Source organism: Aquila chrysaetos, chromosome 26 (assembly GCF_900496995.4).
Source record: "Aquila chrysaetos chrysaetos chromosome 26, bAquChr1.4, whole genome shotgun sequence".
NCBI lineage: Eukaryota > Metazoa > Chordata > Aves > Accipitriformes > Accipitridae > Aquila > Aquila chrysaetos.
Genome location: NC_044029.1, coordinates 14,585,403 through 14,599,669, shown reverse-complemented (window position 1 = coordinate 14,599,669; position 14,267 = coordinate 14,585,403). Strand labels below are relative to the sequence as shown.

At 40.0% G+C, this 14,267-nt stretch overlaps 1 protein-coding gene across 4 annotated transcripts in view; it reads right to left on the bottom strand.

Annotated features, from left to right (window-relative positions):
- The window catches only part of PTPRR (protein tyrosine phosphatase receptor type R), a 154,757-nt gene that overhangs the window by 114,329 nt on the left and 26,161 nt on the right, over positions 1 to 14,267 (bottom strand). Inside the window, exon 1 of one of the 4 annotated variants that reach the window (XM_030003012.2) lies at positions 4,790 to 4,902. The exons of 2 other annotated variants lie outside the window; for them this stretch is intronic. Coding sequence is in view for 1 of the 2 variants with exons in the window: in XM_030003011.2 (XP_029858871.1) it covers positions 4,790 to 4,804 (15 nt within the window). In the remaining variant the exon portion in view is untranslated. Of the gene's footprint in view, positions 1 to 4,789; positions 4,903 to 14,267 lie in introns of those variants that run through there. One more of the 4 variants, XM_030003011.2, reaches the window with a different exon arrangement.

Sequence of the window (14,267 nt, the reverse complement as noted above, 5' to 3'; positions counted from 1 at the left end):
GCTTACAGAGTTTCTCTGGTTTAGGACGATTATCTGCAGTGTTAACCACCAACCTCTGCAAAATACTGAAAGACATGTAATAACACGAATAGAGTCTTACCAATCATCTCTTTCTCATAGCCTTCTCTTTTCCAAGAAAACATATTGGAGATGATGCAAGCTTTCTGAAATCAAGATACTAAGGATGAGGAGAAGGATTTCCTTGCCTGTGTAAGACTACAAGAAATAAGCTCTGACCTCCCTGATCTGCCTTGTTAGCTGTAGTAGAATTCAATGCTGAACAGCCTGTCATTCCAACAGCTTCAAACTGAGCACCATGCATTAATCATGAATTTTAAATTTTGACTGGCAGAACTGAAAAATTAATTTGTTAAAACAGATGGCAGCCTGTAATTTCATGCCCTGCTTTTGCCTTACCTGCAACATCTGCATGCAGCACCTCCTCTGCAAATTAAGCCTTTCACTCAAAAAAATAATAAACATATTTATAGTCTGATTCACAGTTTTACTGATAGTTTTACTAAAATACTTTCCTTAAATTGTCATAGAAGCAAATCTCGATTTGTTTCTACTAGAGGGACCTCTCATCATGTCAGAATTTTTACAGTTATATTAATGCCATGTTTTTTATAAGAGAGAGATTCATAACAAATGATCTATCTTCATTAGGTAAATCCAGATCCAACCTACTGAATGTGTTACCTGCGACATAATACCAACAAGCCTGTATTGTGATTTTTGTTTTAAGTGTTAAAGCTTTAAAGAGATATCCTGCACATAAAATTTCTATTCTTTGAATCTTCTACAGTACCTAGTATTTAAAGAAATAAGTTTCCTAGAATTCTGATTTTAATGTAAATTGTGAGTGATTTTGCTCAAATCTAAACACACTGAATTAATTTCTAAAAGTTTGCAGTGAAAACGAGGCCATGCTTTTAGCTGTGGACTAAGAATTATCTATTTCAGGTAATACAGAACAGGAAACACCTACCATATTTCTGGATCAAGTTTCCTGCTACTGAACTCAATCATATCATATAAACCCATCGTAAACTCAAACTATAAGAACCCAGAAAGCTAGACAATTCAATCAATATCTTTTCTCCATGAAACTCTGGGAGTATGGATTTTCCTTGCTGTTAGTGTGAGAAAATTCACTTTGGAAGCACCTTTTCAGACATATTGGTATACTGGTTTTAACTTTTTGAAGGCTTTTTCCTTTCTAAAGTCATTACTGTTGTATTTGAGAAACTCACAAACTGTTAATGAATGCATATTTGCAGCTACCTCTGTATATGGCAAAATCAAATAATATCCTATTTGAATGGAGGGGAAACTGAGGCATAAACAGTCAGGTCATGCATAAAATCTGTTCTGGAGCTGGTGACCAAACTAAGATGACTGGACAGTGACATGGTTTAAATCCTATCCCACATCAGAAGGATTCATACCCAGAGCTCTGGGGGAGGACTCTGTTTATGCTTAGCCTATTCCTATGCCTAATACACTATGGGAATTATTGTACCCTTATTCCTTCCTTCTAGTAATTTAGGGATTAGGGATGTAATCCAAAGTAAAAAAGTTGTGGGTCCAATATTCTCCCTTTTACAAGGAGACTTCAAACCACATTTCCCAAGAATAAGTGTTGTCTAACAAGCCTGAGGTTATTCTAGGACTTCCAGCATTCTCCATCCATCCTTTTGAAGCAGCTTCAGTGTATAGATAAGAAACCCAGATTTTTGAGGGAAGAGATAAAGAACAAATGTGACTGTGACTCTCCAATTTAGTGACTGCTTTAGGCATAGAAGGAGGCAAGTCCTGGATTCTGTTCCCTGTTTTTTATCCAGTAAATATTTAATCATACCAGTATTTGGTATTTTTTACTCAGTTACTAACAATTAGCAATTCTTTATTAGAAAATAATAACCAAACACATACAAGTACTCATTTTTAATTTACGAGCAATAAGGCAACATCTCCCACTGAGTACCTCATCTCATTTTATGCTGAAGTTTCTGCACAGAATGTCATTCCATCTTTTAATGTTTAATACATTTCAGAGAATTAAGAATGGATTTTCCTCTTATTCATGATTACTAATAAACATATTATTTAGCATATATATATATATATATCATGCACCGATTTTGATAACCTGTTTATGACAGAGGCTTTATTTTACTAACTATTTTATCTTGCATCTCAGAGAACATTCAGTGGCACCATTCACACTCGTGCTAAGAACCAGAAGAAAAGAGGTTTTATGGCCACATGGTCCCTTCCCGTGCATCAAATGTCCACAGCTCCCACCTGCTGAGTCACAGCATTTTGAGGTGCAGTGCAGAGAAACCCAAACAGCTTCCTGAAACTTAGAAGTTAACCACAGCTATGGCTACTATGCGATATGGCCACACTGCTTCCAATACCTGATCTGGCTCATTTACAGCTAGCTCTTTGCAATACACACCATAAATGTGTCCTTATTTGCCGCACTGGCTTCTAAGGGGGCTACGTGATCAAACCAGAAAGCAGATGCTCATGAGAATGATCTTTAGAAGCTGAAAACATGGAGGTGCTTGGCTAAAATGTCTAAGAGTGCGGTAGTTTCTTGAACATGAGCACACCTTGACAGATTTATGGTTACAGTCAGAAGAAATGTGTGTTGGGAAGCTGCCCTGCTCCAAAGGCTGCAGGCTCTGGGGCAGAGCTCTGACCCTCTCAGAAGATCATTCTCCTCCCAGCCTCCTCCCCAAAACTGAATCACACAAGCTGTTTGACAAGGCCACGGTTATCCAAGTAAACTACTGTTCTCCCACGTGCCACCCTCTCTGGTACTTCTGTCACAGGTATTTCACCTCTATTATTGTAGCAAGAGGAACACAACCAAAAGGAAGAGGTTAGAATTGAAGTACGTGGGAGTTCAGCTTGAATGAGCGCTACAAGATTAGACAGATGCACTTTTGTTTTATTTCATGTTATTATGTGATATGGCAAGTCATAGAAAGAAAAGCAATTAAAGAACAGGAACATTTTGTTCATTTCAGCTACTCTGCTGAAGGAAAGGTTTTTCCTGGATCTTTGCCTTTGTGAATATATTACATCTACCCTGGACTGCAATCCAAACATTATGAGAAATAACTAATATGCTAAGTTAGGACAATTGCCTTTTTCATTGTGTAAACAACCTTCAAGCACTGTTTTGCAAAACTTATGCACAAATGCTCTAAAATACCAGGATGCTATTTAATAGACTTAATATTGTTTGTCGTTGATGGAGCCAAGCCAAATGTAAACAGATTAGTTCACTGAAAATCAGGCATTAGGTTTGTCCTCAAAAAAGCGTATCATGAGTGCTATTAGCCCTTATGGGAAGAAAGAAAGGACGAGACAAGAAATGAAGGACAATTGCATTCTGGGCAGCTGTAGTGGTCTAAAGACTCTGTCCGGGAGCTCTCAGGCAGAGCTCAGCGTCACACTGACCAACAGCAAGTACTGTAGCGATCAGAAAGGTATTCTGCAACCACAGATATTATCCCAACAGCTGTTCAAAACAAAAAAATGTAACTGTCCATGCCCAATGAAATCTGCGAGCTGCAAGACAACATACTCATGGTCATATTCATGAGAGTCAAAATGACAACATATAAGCAGACAGAGCTCGTTCAGTCCCTTTTATGTTCCTCATTCATCTGCTGTGCTGCAATATTGTACCCACTGCTGGCCTGTAGCTTTCGTTCTCCGAAGTCCTGAGATCTCAGTCCTGCGTAGGCAGAAACTACTAGTGAACTTGAGCCTTTTCTTTTATCATCAAAGTAGAAATGAACCCAGTACAATGTCCTGTGCAGCTATTTATCTAAGGCGCGTTCAGTCTGAGCAAGTGTCCCTAGGACTGGACCTTTGGCTCCCCTCCCTCAGTAAGACACAGGCAAATAGGTGCTCCGGCGTTTGAATGGATCCCCAGAGACACAAACTTGGGACAGAAACACCTACAGGCCCAAAGTACACACGGGTATTTTTCATACACCTACATATTGTAATCCACACCAAGGTGATAGAAAAAAAACATACAGGCATGGAGGTACACTAAGCATGAAAGAAAAGAGTTAAAGAAATAGTAGTATATATATTATCCAAGACCTTTTTTCCATTGTACAGGCATCGTATAAATAATACTCAGAGTTGCTGAATTGTTCCACAATTTTTCTAGCCACGTTTTCACTTTACAATAGCACATAAACTACTCTTAACCAAATGTATATGGTTAATAGTTATTTAAAACAATTCCTCTACTGCCTATATTTTTCCCTCACTTCAAAAATCCACTGTCAACTCTCCTCATAAAGCATTACCATATTAAAGACAGGTGTTACACTCACTGTCAGTAAACACAGTTCTAAGAAGTCACAGTAAGAGGATTTTAACTCCTCTAAAAAGAGTGTTAGGGAAGCAGTTTTATAAAAAAAGGCCATTGCTGACCAAAACTTATCCATGTTTGTATGATATAAACTTTATAGAAGATTAGCACAAGTATTGTAATATTTCATAACTACCACCATTGTAGAATTAATCATTGCTAGATTGTTCTGTAAACTGAAATTTAGCTCATTAAAAGCACAAGATGTAATGAGCATTTTCAGGTAACTACAGACAAGAGCCCTTTTGTTGCAGCATTAGCAACATACTGCTAAAATACAGCTAAGTCACAACTTGGTTATTACACCTTTGCCTATTTTATACCATTCCTTCTAGGTTTAAGCACAAAATCTATTTAAAAATTACAAGCACTTACGTAATCAGACTTCATTACTGCCTTTACTTTAGGTGGTGTACACTCCTAGATTCAAATTAACGAAGTTGTGCAAGAAATTTTGTTGTCTCTTTCAGCCAATGCCTTTCCCCAACACATGCAAGCAGTTTAATAAACACAGTACTTTATGAGATTAAAGAGCTAGAGATAATCCAGGAAACTGCAAATAAAATAACAGGATTAGGTTATATAGTTAGCTCAGTGGACTGAAATAAATTTAGTTCACTCTGTTGGGCTAAAATGCACATAAAACCTTTTACTTCCACTAAATCTTCTTCCTGAAAGCTTCTTTATATTAATATCATGGTATATCACAAACTGAAAACAATAAAAATAAATATATTTAGGAGAAAAAAATATTTTAAAAATAAATTACTTCTGTATTGGTCTATGTATTTGAAAATCTGAGTAGCATTTTCTAATACTCAGACTCGGAATAACCTTTCATGCCTTGTTTACTGGGCTATGGCAGTAAACATTTTTTGTAAATATTTTGATTGATAGCTGCTCTAGAGAGACAATAATGCCTTGTGGAAACAGAAAACTTTGTAACCAAAAAGTCAAAAGAAAACACTTAACTGTCCATGCAATATGCCAGTTTGAAATACATACACACAAATATACATAAATACAAGACACATTTTTATGTAACAAATATAAAGGGTTAGTTGACATCTTAATTTAGGAAAGGCAAACTCTTAGCACATCCACCAAGATAAGGATGTCTGCTGCTTTCAGAAGTGGCTTATTTTCTCCAAATTAGTTAAGAAATTTGTTCTTTCCGACTCCCTTCCTGCCTCCTTTGGCTCCCACTGATTTCCCCTTCCTTAATCAAGCTTACAGTGCTTAGACACCAGAAGGCAGTCGTCTTATTAAGACAGAATTCCTACTGATGAATCAATCTATGTATCTAGCATGAAAACTTACATAACTGCTCACCAATCAGGAAAGTCACATGCATATACTAAAAGAATCACAAACACATTGAAAAACAATAGAAACTGTATCATTTGCTCTGTCATCATTATCAAAAGGCAATAAACATTTACCTGGTTTTAATAAGAATTTTCTAGGTACCATTTAACTTTTAAAAAAAGGCAGAAGACAACAGAAATGCCCATAAATAAATCCATAAACATTCAACAGAAATCTTCAAGGCTATACATCTTGCAAAACTTCGTAACTATGATTAGAAAGCAGCAGATTGGTTATAAAACCATTATTAAAACCAAACATTCTAATCAAGAAATACATTGCCAAACACAGAAACGTCTGGAGAGTCACAATTACAATTATAAAACTATAACTCTATCCACACTTTCAAGTTAACTTATCAGCACTAAATATAAGATGCATTCTTGTGAATATGCATTCAGCACCAGCGTAATTCCACAAAACAGGACTACTCCTGAGAATAAATAGGTGGCTCCTGTTCGAGATGAGATTTCCACATGTGTATTGTTTAGCAGGTACACAAGATTTGGCTCTGTAAACCTGTAGTTTGCCCGTGCTCATATGTTTGGATTCTTGCAAGAATACGTCAGGCCCAAAGCAAGGTCTACACGACAGCTCCCAAGACACCTTAGATCCGCTTAGGTACGTCAAGACCGCAGGGAGTGCTCGGGTCTGCTGAGTGTCTCTCCCAGGTCCTGCTAACACAAACGTCTTGTGCCCTTCTCACCAGCTCCTTGTAGGAAAAAGGAGAGGAAAAAACGACCCGGGGCAGCCCCTGGAGCACTAGGCACGTGGCCTTTCCCAAGAGATGTACCTCCTTTGTACCCGAAAGGAGGCCACTCCAACCCAAAGTGCCGCTCCCTGCCTACGGGTGTCTGTCCCGAAGCATGCTAGCTGTCGGCAGCGCTAACCCCTCTGCTCCCAGCAGCGATTCAGATGCTCTTCTGGCAGCTTAGTCATCCCAGGGAAAAGGAGGACAAGGTCTCCTGCCTGTGTCGTGGCACCGCTAAAAAGTCGGGTTGTGTCTTCGAATTGGCCGCGATGCTCAAGGGCACGCGTGTTGGCAGACCTGCCCAGTTCCCACGGCGGGTATGGTCAGGTATATGATTATCAACAGATTTGAGGGCAGTAGCCCAAGTCCCCACTCGAGAAGAGATACTTCACAGTCCTGCTGTAGCCCCTAAACGTGCATGGATGGGTGACAGCCCAACATTTGGCCGGAACATGCTGCATGGCAAGCTAAGGGAGCAGGTGAGAGAAACAAAACACCCTGCATGAATGCAGGTACCACGACTAGAGTCTGCTCCAATAGCTACCAAAGTTAAAAGAAATCTCCACAAAAGCCACATTCCTTCACCTCATTAGTTCTGCCAGTTCTAGTAACTTAGAGTGTTTTATAGATAGATAGGTAGACGAGAACATATTGATTGGTAATATTTATATGACTAATTATATTTATGTATATAAATTTATATAAATTACAAATATAAGAGATCAATATTTATCACTTCTATCATGCGATGTGTGATAAAGATAGACTGTTTCCCAAGAGAAGGGAAAGCACACAAAACTGAGATGGCAAGTAGAAAGTTAACAGTGAATTCCTGGAATTTATTTTCATAACTATAGCTCTCAAATACTGTTAATGTAATTGCCATTTATTCATGATCTTATTACACAGTGGTTAACAGAGACTTGGGAAATACATAAACTGTGTGTAAATTGCCTTTAATAAAAGCAATTAGACAGCTGAATGAATATTGTTCATTACCACCTATGAGTACAGGGACATCTGGTGGACGATATTGTTATTTTTCTAGGTATTTTCACTAGACCTTTTCCTCTAAAACTCCACAGAGGACAAATTCAATTTATTCAATGGCCTACACTTAAGAAATACTGGACATTTTTATATTGCTAAATGACCTTTGACATGTACACCTTATAATAAACTAATTTTAAATGAGTATTTACTTCAGCTGAGATAACTTTTTATTGTCTTTGAGCAGACATTAATTTAGTTCTTTTAGTCACCACTCATGTGGCAAACATGAACCTTTTCAAAGTGAAAATATATTTTTTTTCTATAATACTTCATCAAAAATAGCAAAATTTAATCTTGGACTTCAAAGTATATTTTCGTCCCGAGTATAAATGGGATTTTCAGAAGTCACTTATATCATCATTTAATTCCAGATCTGTAAGTACATGGGTGTACATGCTTCACAATAATCCCCACAGCACCTGGAATCCAGAAGTTCATGGAGCACTGCAAAAGCAAGGCAACCCTATACCAACAGCAGGAATATTCTCTAGCTGGTTTTTCCTAGCTTAACACAAGCAAATAAGCAAATAGGTTTAGAAATACAGTGAACCACAGCAGTTATTTGCCATGAATAAAATAATCAAAAAAACCAACCCAGGCCAAAACATCTAACTAAAATCAGAGTTGAGAACACCTGCTGTACTGTCACAATGTATGGTGAGATGATGTACATTACAGTTCAAGAAAATGTCTGCATATCCACAACGTTGTCAGAGATCTGGTAACAGAAGGGCCCTGGGCAAAAAAGCAGCATGCACAGCAGAGGGGAAGACTGTCAAGGGAACCAAAGAGAAGTGTCGGCTAAGAAATATGTAAAAATGGAGAGGAAAAGGAGATCAGTAAAATGGTTTGAGGCTACAAGACTAAAGGAAGGAGCAGAAGACAAGGGGGAAAAGAAAGACAAAGGTGAAGGTGACTAAAAACAAAGGCAAGCCAAGACCCTGGTAGTAGGCCTGGGATAAGGGGTAGCACTGAAGAGATGCAAAAAGGAGGGTAGAACGGTAGAATATGAGAAGAATGAGAAGGCGTGAGAAGAAGGCATGAGTGCACAGGCAGAAGTGTGCAGGAGAGCAGTGTGGGACTCCAGGGAGGAAAGCAGACCTTCACTTCCAGCAGCTATATGGGGGCATGATCAAGGAAGATGAATGTGCTATTTAAAGTATTCTTCCAAGTTCGAGTTTATTATGAAAGATTTTGGGTAAGATTAGATATTTTCCCTATCATAGCCTGAAAACCAAACACATGTTAAAAAAAAAGACAAGACAAGGGTTGGATGAGGAAAGGATTAAAGGATTTATACGACTTGCACACAGCAGAGTCAGAGAGGCAGCAGATGAAAGACCAGAATCACCGGGGACTGTTTGAAAGGATGGTAAGACAAATGTCTTAAGTGCGCACTACAGACAAGGTATTTGGGGGGCAAGAATTCCAGCAAACTTATTACAGGAATGAAAGACAGAGATAAAAAAGGGTAGAGAATACTGCACAATAAGGACCAAATGGTTAGCCAAAACAGAAAAGGATGAAAAAAAAGGAAGGATGTATGAAAACTGCACCAATGTTCTTCTGAATCAATGCTTTTGAATACGTTACATGCCCGATTAAATGGAGAGAAATACAAATTTTATACTGGGCAACATAAAACATATCAAGCAGTTAGGACTCTTATTCTCATAAGTTTCACATCAATTCACATCAGTAGTATTAGATTGTAAGTCCCAGTAGAAAATACAATTCAGGAAAGAATGAACGATGCAGAAGTAATGTAGTCTAAGTTTGGCTGAAATGATTGTCTAGCTGACATTATGATTTTAACTAAATGACTCCCGATTATACATGGAGAATTTTTAAAAGGCTTCCATGGGTAATAAGTGATCTTTCCAAACAGAGAATAATGGAGTGTGCTAGATTCACCACACTGAAGTTTTATTCATTCCTTTCTGTTTATGTAACCTGTCTGGTACTGCCTCTGAATATCAACTTCTGCCTTCCCACTTTACCAGATAAAGCACATGGACTGCATGTGGTCTTACCTCCCTGTACAGAAATACTTGTCTGCATTTTTAGTTCATAGCGTTTACTTCAACTGTTTTCTCTAGCAAGGATGCAGGAAGTCCCTGCTATCTAGGCTGTATGAGGAACTCAGTATAACCTTATCAGGATAATCTGTGTTGAGACTCGTGCCGACACACTGCCTCCTGATTTTGTACAGGCTGTTAGCAAAGGAACAGCTAAGAATAGCTTCTTTCTCCAGCTCCTGTCCCCAGAATTTCTTCTCAAAATTGCAGGTCTTATACTGCTGAGAAATAATACATTGCTGATAATCTCACTAGGGGCCAAGCTGCTGAAGACCTGAAGAAGATCAATTTACTTCAGAATAAGCAACAGATCTGTGGTTAGAGCTTTATACTGGCTATGGGAGATGTCAGCTCAAGTCCCTGATCGGTGTATGCTTCAGAATAGGAGCACTGCAAAGCAATTATTGCTTTGTCCTCCGTATGCCACATGATTAATTAAATGACTAGACTTCCAGACAAATCTTTTTCCGCCAACACCACTGATTCCACTCAGTCCAAATAATTAAACAAAAATTGATCTGGAAAGAAGAGCAAAGCATTTCAGTGTCTAAAAGAGACTTGGCCTTCTGGGACTCCCATATATCAAAGGCAAGACCAATCTCAAGTGCACTGAAAACACCCCCTGCATGAGCCTGTCTCAGGTCTATCCTAAAATGTAAACAAAGACACCAAACAACCAGACTTGGATGATTTAAGTAATTTCCTCCTTGTGACTCTTGGCTCCTACCAGGATGTGGCAAAAGAGGTGCTGGAACCTGAGTGTCCATTGTAGCTCTATGCCATTGTAGCTCTGGGATCTTGGCCATTTTGTGATGCATGACTCTTATTTCCTCCTTACCTCCCAATTACAGGGTCTAAATAGTTCCATTTGTCGTGGTTTAAACCCAGCTGGCAACAAAGCACCATGCAGCCGCTTGCTCACTCCTCCTCCCCGCTGGGGTGGGGAGGAGAAATTATAATGAAAGGCTCACGGGTCGAGATAAGGACAAGGAGATCACTCGCCAATTATGGCCATAGGCAAAACACACTCGACTTGGGGGAAAAAAAATAAAATTTAAAACCAAATCTTAAAAAAACCTTCACTCACCCTTCCCTCCCTCCCAGGCTCAACTCCACTCCCAATTTTCTCTCCCTCCTCCCCCCAGCAGCGCAGGGGGACGGGGAATGGGGTTTGGGGTCAGTTCATCACACCTTGTCTCTGCCGCTCCTTCCTCCTCAGGGGAAGGACTCCTCACTCATCCCCTGCTCCAGCGTGGGGTCCCTCCCACGGGAGACAGTCCTTCACGAACTGCTCCAGTGTGTGTCCCTCCTACGGGCTGCAGTCCTTCAGGCACAGCCTGCTCCAGCGTGGGTCCCCCGTGGGGTCCCAAGTCCTGCCAGCAAACCTGCTCCAGCATGGGCTCCTCTCTCCAGAGATCTGCAGGTCCTGCCAGGAGCCTGCTCCAGCGCGGGCTTTCCCATGGAGCCACGGCCATCTTCAGGGGCATCCCCCTGCTCCGGCGTGGGGTCCTCCCCGGGCTGCAGGTGGAGATCTGCTCCCCCGTGGACCTCCCTGGGCAGCAGGGGGACAGCCTGCCTCACCGTGGTCTTCATCACCACGGGCTGCAGGGGAATCTCTGCTCCGGCGCCTGGAGCATCTCCTCCTCCTTCTGCACTGACCTGGGGGTCTGCAGGGCTGGGGCTCTCACATCCCAATCCCCAAACTGCAGTGCAGGTTCCCCTTCGTATATCCGTTCTCCCAGAGGCACTGTCACTGTCACTGACGGGCTCAGCCTGGGCCAGCGGCGGGTCCGGCTTGGAGCCGGGGGAACTTCCAGCAGCTTCTCACAGGAGCCGGCCCTGCAGCCCCCTCCCCTGCTACCAAAACCTTGCCACGCAAACCCAAACCACCATTTTATCCTAGTTAATTTTTTTTTACCTCAGAAATTTACGTCAAACCTCAAAATTCTTTAAAAAGGAACTTTCTTTTCAGGATACCTCTGCCTTGAGTTTTTGATTCAAAAGACTTCATTTCAGTGGTTCTTGATCAGCCTCCTGTACAGCTCAATCGCTACAAGGAATGGGTGATCCACTCCATAACTAATAAGCTGTTAGAGAGCTAGTTGGCAGCTGATGTGATAGCAAAGTGAAGGTACTTTTGTAATGCATCAGCCTCAAAGTAATTTTGAAAGAAGCCCACAATTAGAGACAAGGGAAAGAAAAAGAAAGCCAAAGATAGAGGCAGAGTCAGTCAGCCTCCAGGCAGAATAAGATTTAAGAAAGCAAAGATGTAGCTTATATGTTAAAGTAGACAAGCCAAGAAAATAAATTACTGTGTATTGGTGCCAAAGATTATAGTCAATGCCTTTCTATTACAAGTGAAGAAACTACGATAGTAGTAACATGGCCAAGAGAGCAAAGATCAATAGCAGTAGAGCAATGAATAGAGAGGGTTATAGCAACATTAAGACAAAGAAAAGCTAGCAGCCTTCGCCAAACTTAGACAGCTGTGTTTGGCAAAGGCTGGGATCACTGGGACAGGCAACACACAACACATTAATGAGGCCACAGCGATTGAACAGTCCTTTCAAGCAGCAGATATGTATTTCTGAAGTATTTGATTTCTGCAGTGATTGATCAAAAGAGATGAATATGCAGCATGCCAAAAGCACTGGATTCTTCGTTTAAAGTCTCTTGTCTTTAATGAAAAGAATTTATAGGGCTGTGCTCCTAACAGATCAGGACTGGTCAACTGGCAGCCCATGAGTCAAAGAGGGCAGGCAAGGAAATTTTGGCTAGCCCCTAGGAAAGCCTACAGCTGTAAGCCAAGCCAGTTTGACGGTCCGCTGAAAGATAATGGTAGAAAGCAAAAGTGAATTTGATGTGGGCCAAGAGAAAGCATTGCCAACCATTGAACACACCTGGCTGGCCAGCCAAACAAACTGGTAGCATTCAGGAGAAGAAAGATCAATTACATGAGAAGGAGAGAAACGGTTTGATTGTGGGTAGGGCAGTTTGGAGCATCTGAGTCTGGCCTAGAAATACATTCTCTGGCCTAGAAATACAGTCACTGCTCAGCTGCCCTCGGATTTCAGTTTAGTGGCACATGAATGTGGAGAGACCAAAGCTGCCCTTAAGCAGTGGTAGCTCAGACTCAGGAGGATACCGTAACTCAGCGCTGATACTGATGCTCTTCGTGTCCTGCAACACATTCCCTGGCATTGGGACTCCAAGGGACTTTTTGATTGGAGACGGCCAGCTCTGTGCATTGATGCTAGGCCTTGGCCAGCAAACCCTGAGAGATGTGAGCTAACTCTGCCCAGTACACCTACATCATGATCTTACTATGTTATATCATTATGTTGTTACACTATCGGGGGTTTTTTCATTATCTACAACATCCCTTAGTCCCTCACTTTGAATAATGGAGAATTAATTATAAAAACATCCTACTCTTACCACCTGTAGAGAAATAAATTTCATCCTTGAAAATAAGCTGCCTGTCTCTACTTTTTCTTAGCATATTTATCACCACCACAAAGATGTGCTATTCATACTGAATAATATTAGTCAGACTGAATCTTTTATATTTTTAGAACCAATATTGTAAATCCAGTTATTCGTTAAAAAATTTCCTGAAGTATTTTATTAAAACAGCCCTGATCATTTTGGCATAGACGTGTACCTCTTTGGCAGAGTAAGCGTGTAGCTTAAGTCTCACATTAATTTCAGCGCGTATGTTGTGCTCTTATTTTGTAAGAGCGATGCAAAATGTTTGTTTTGGCCATCTTCTTAATGAGATTAGATTCCAGGAGGGAAACTATTAAAAGTGATAAAAAGATATTTTAAATTAGTATGTTTAAATACAAGAAAAGTGAAAAGAAAAAAGCAAAAAAGGTATTTTCTGCAGTGTTCCTTTTTCTCTGCTGGCATGAAGGACTGTGCATAGAATGAACTGCCTAACACAAGTCCTCCAAATCTCTTCCTTTGAAAGAGGAAACAAGCTCACTCACAGTTACTGTAAGAATAGCCATCTCACTTTTGTTACTGTACCATGCAGCCATTTGAAGCATTTGGAATTATTTGAGGAAGACAATACTTAATTCTATAAACACAATAGTATCCCATCATGCTCGCTGAGCAAGTTAAAGTAGAACACTAATAACTTTCATTGACCAGAGGAAGACAGTAATTAAAATAGAAAAAACATGACTAAAGTAGCACTGCTCTGCAAGTATTTTTAATGTATCAGGCCCTCAGCCTTCTAAAATTAATTAATGCTTTAATGAAAGTTGTCTGTTATCTGACTAACAAATCTAGTTTTTCTAATATCCAGCTACCCTGACTTTCAATTAAGACTCAAAGAGCCACGAACTGATGAGAAGGGACATCATATATGATTTATGGATGTCCTACTTTTGTGTATGGCACATTTATTATTCTACTTAATGCATCCATATGGTTTTCTAATTCATTCATTACTGAAAGCCTCACATTACAGTTATTTCATTAAAGGTTATATCCATTTTCAGGCAGATTCTTAGGAAGCATATTTAAAAATTAAAGCTACAATCAAATTTTTGATTTAGTGTATGGATTTCAAATTATCTAGTTAATTATGTCC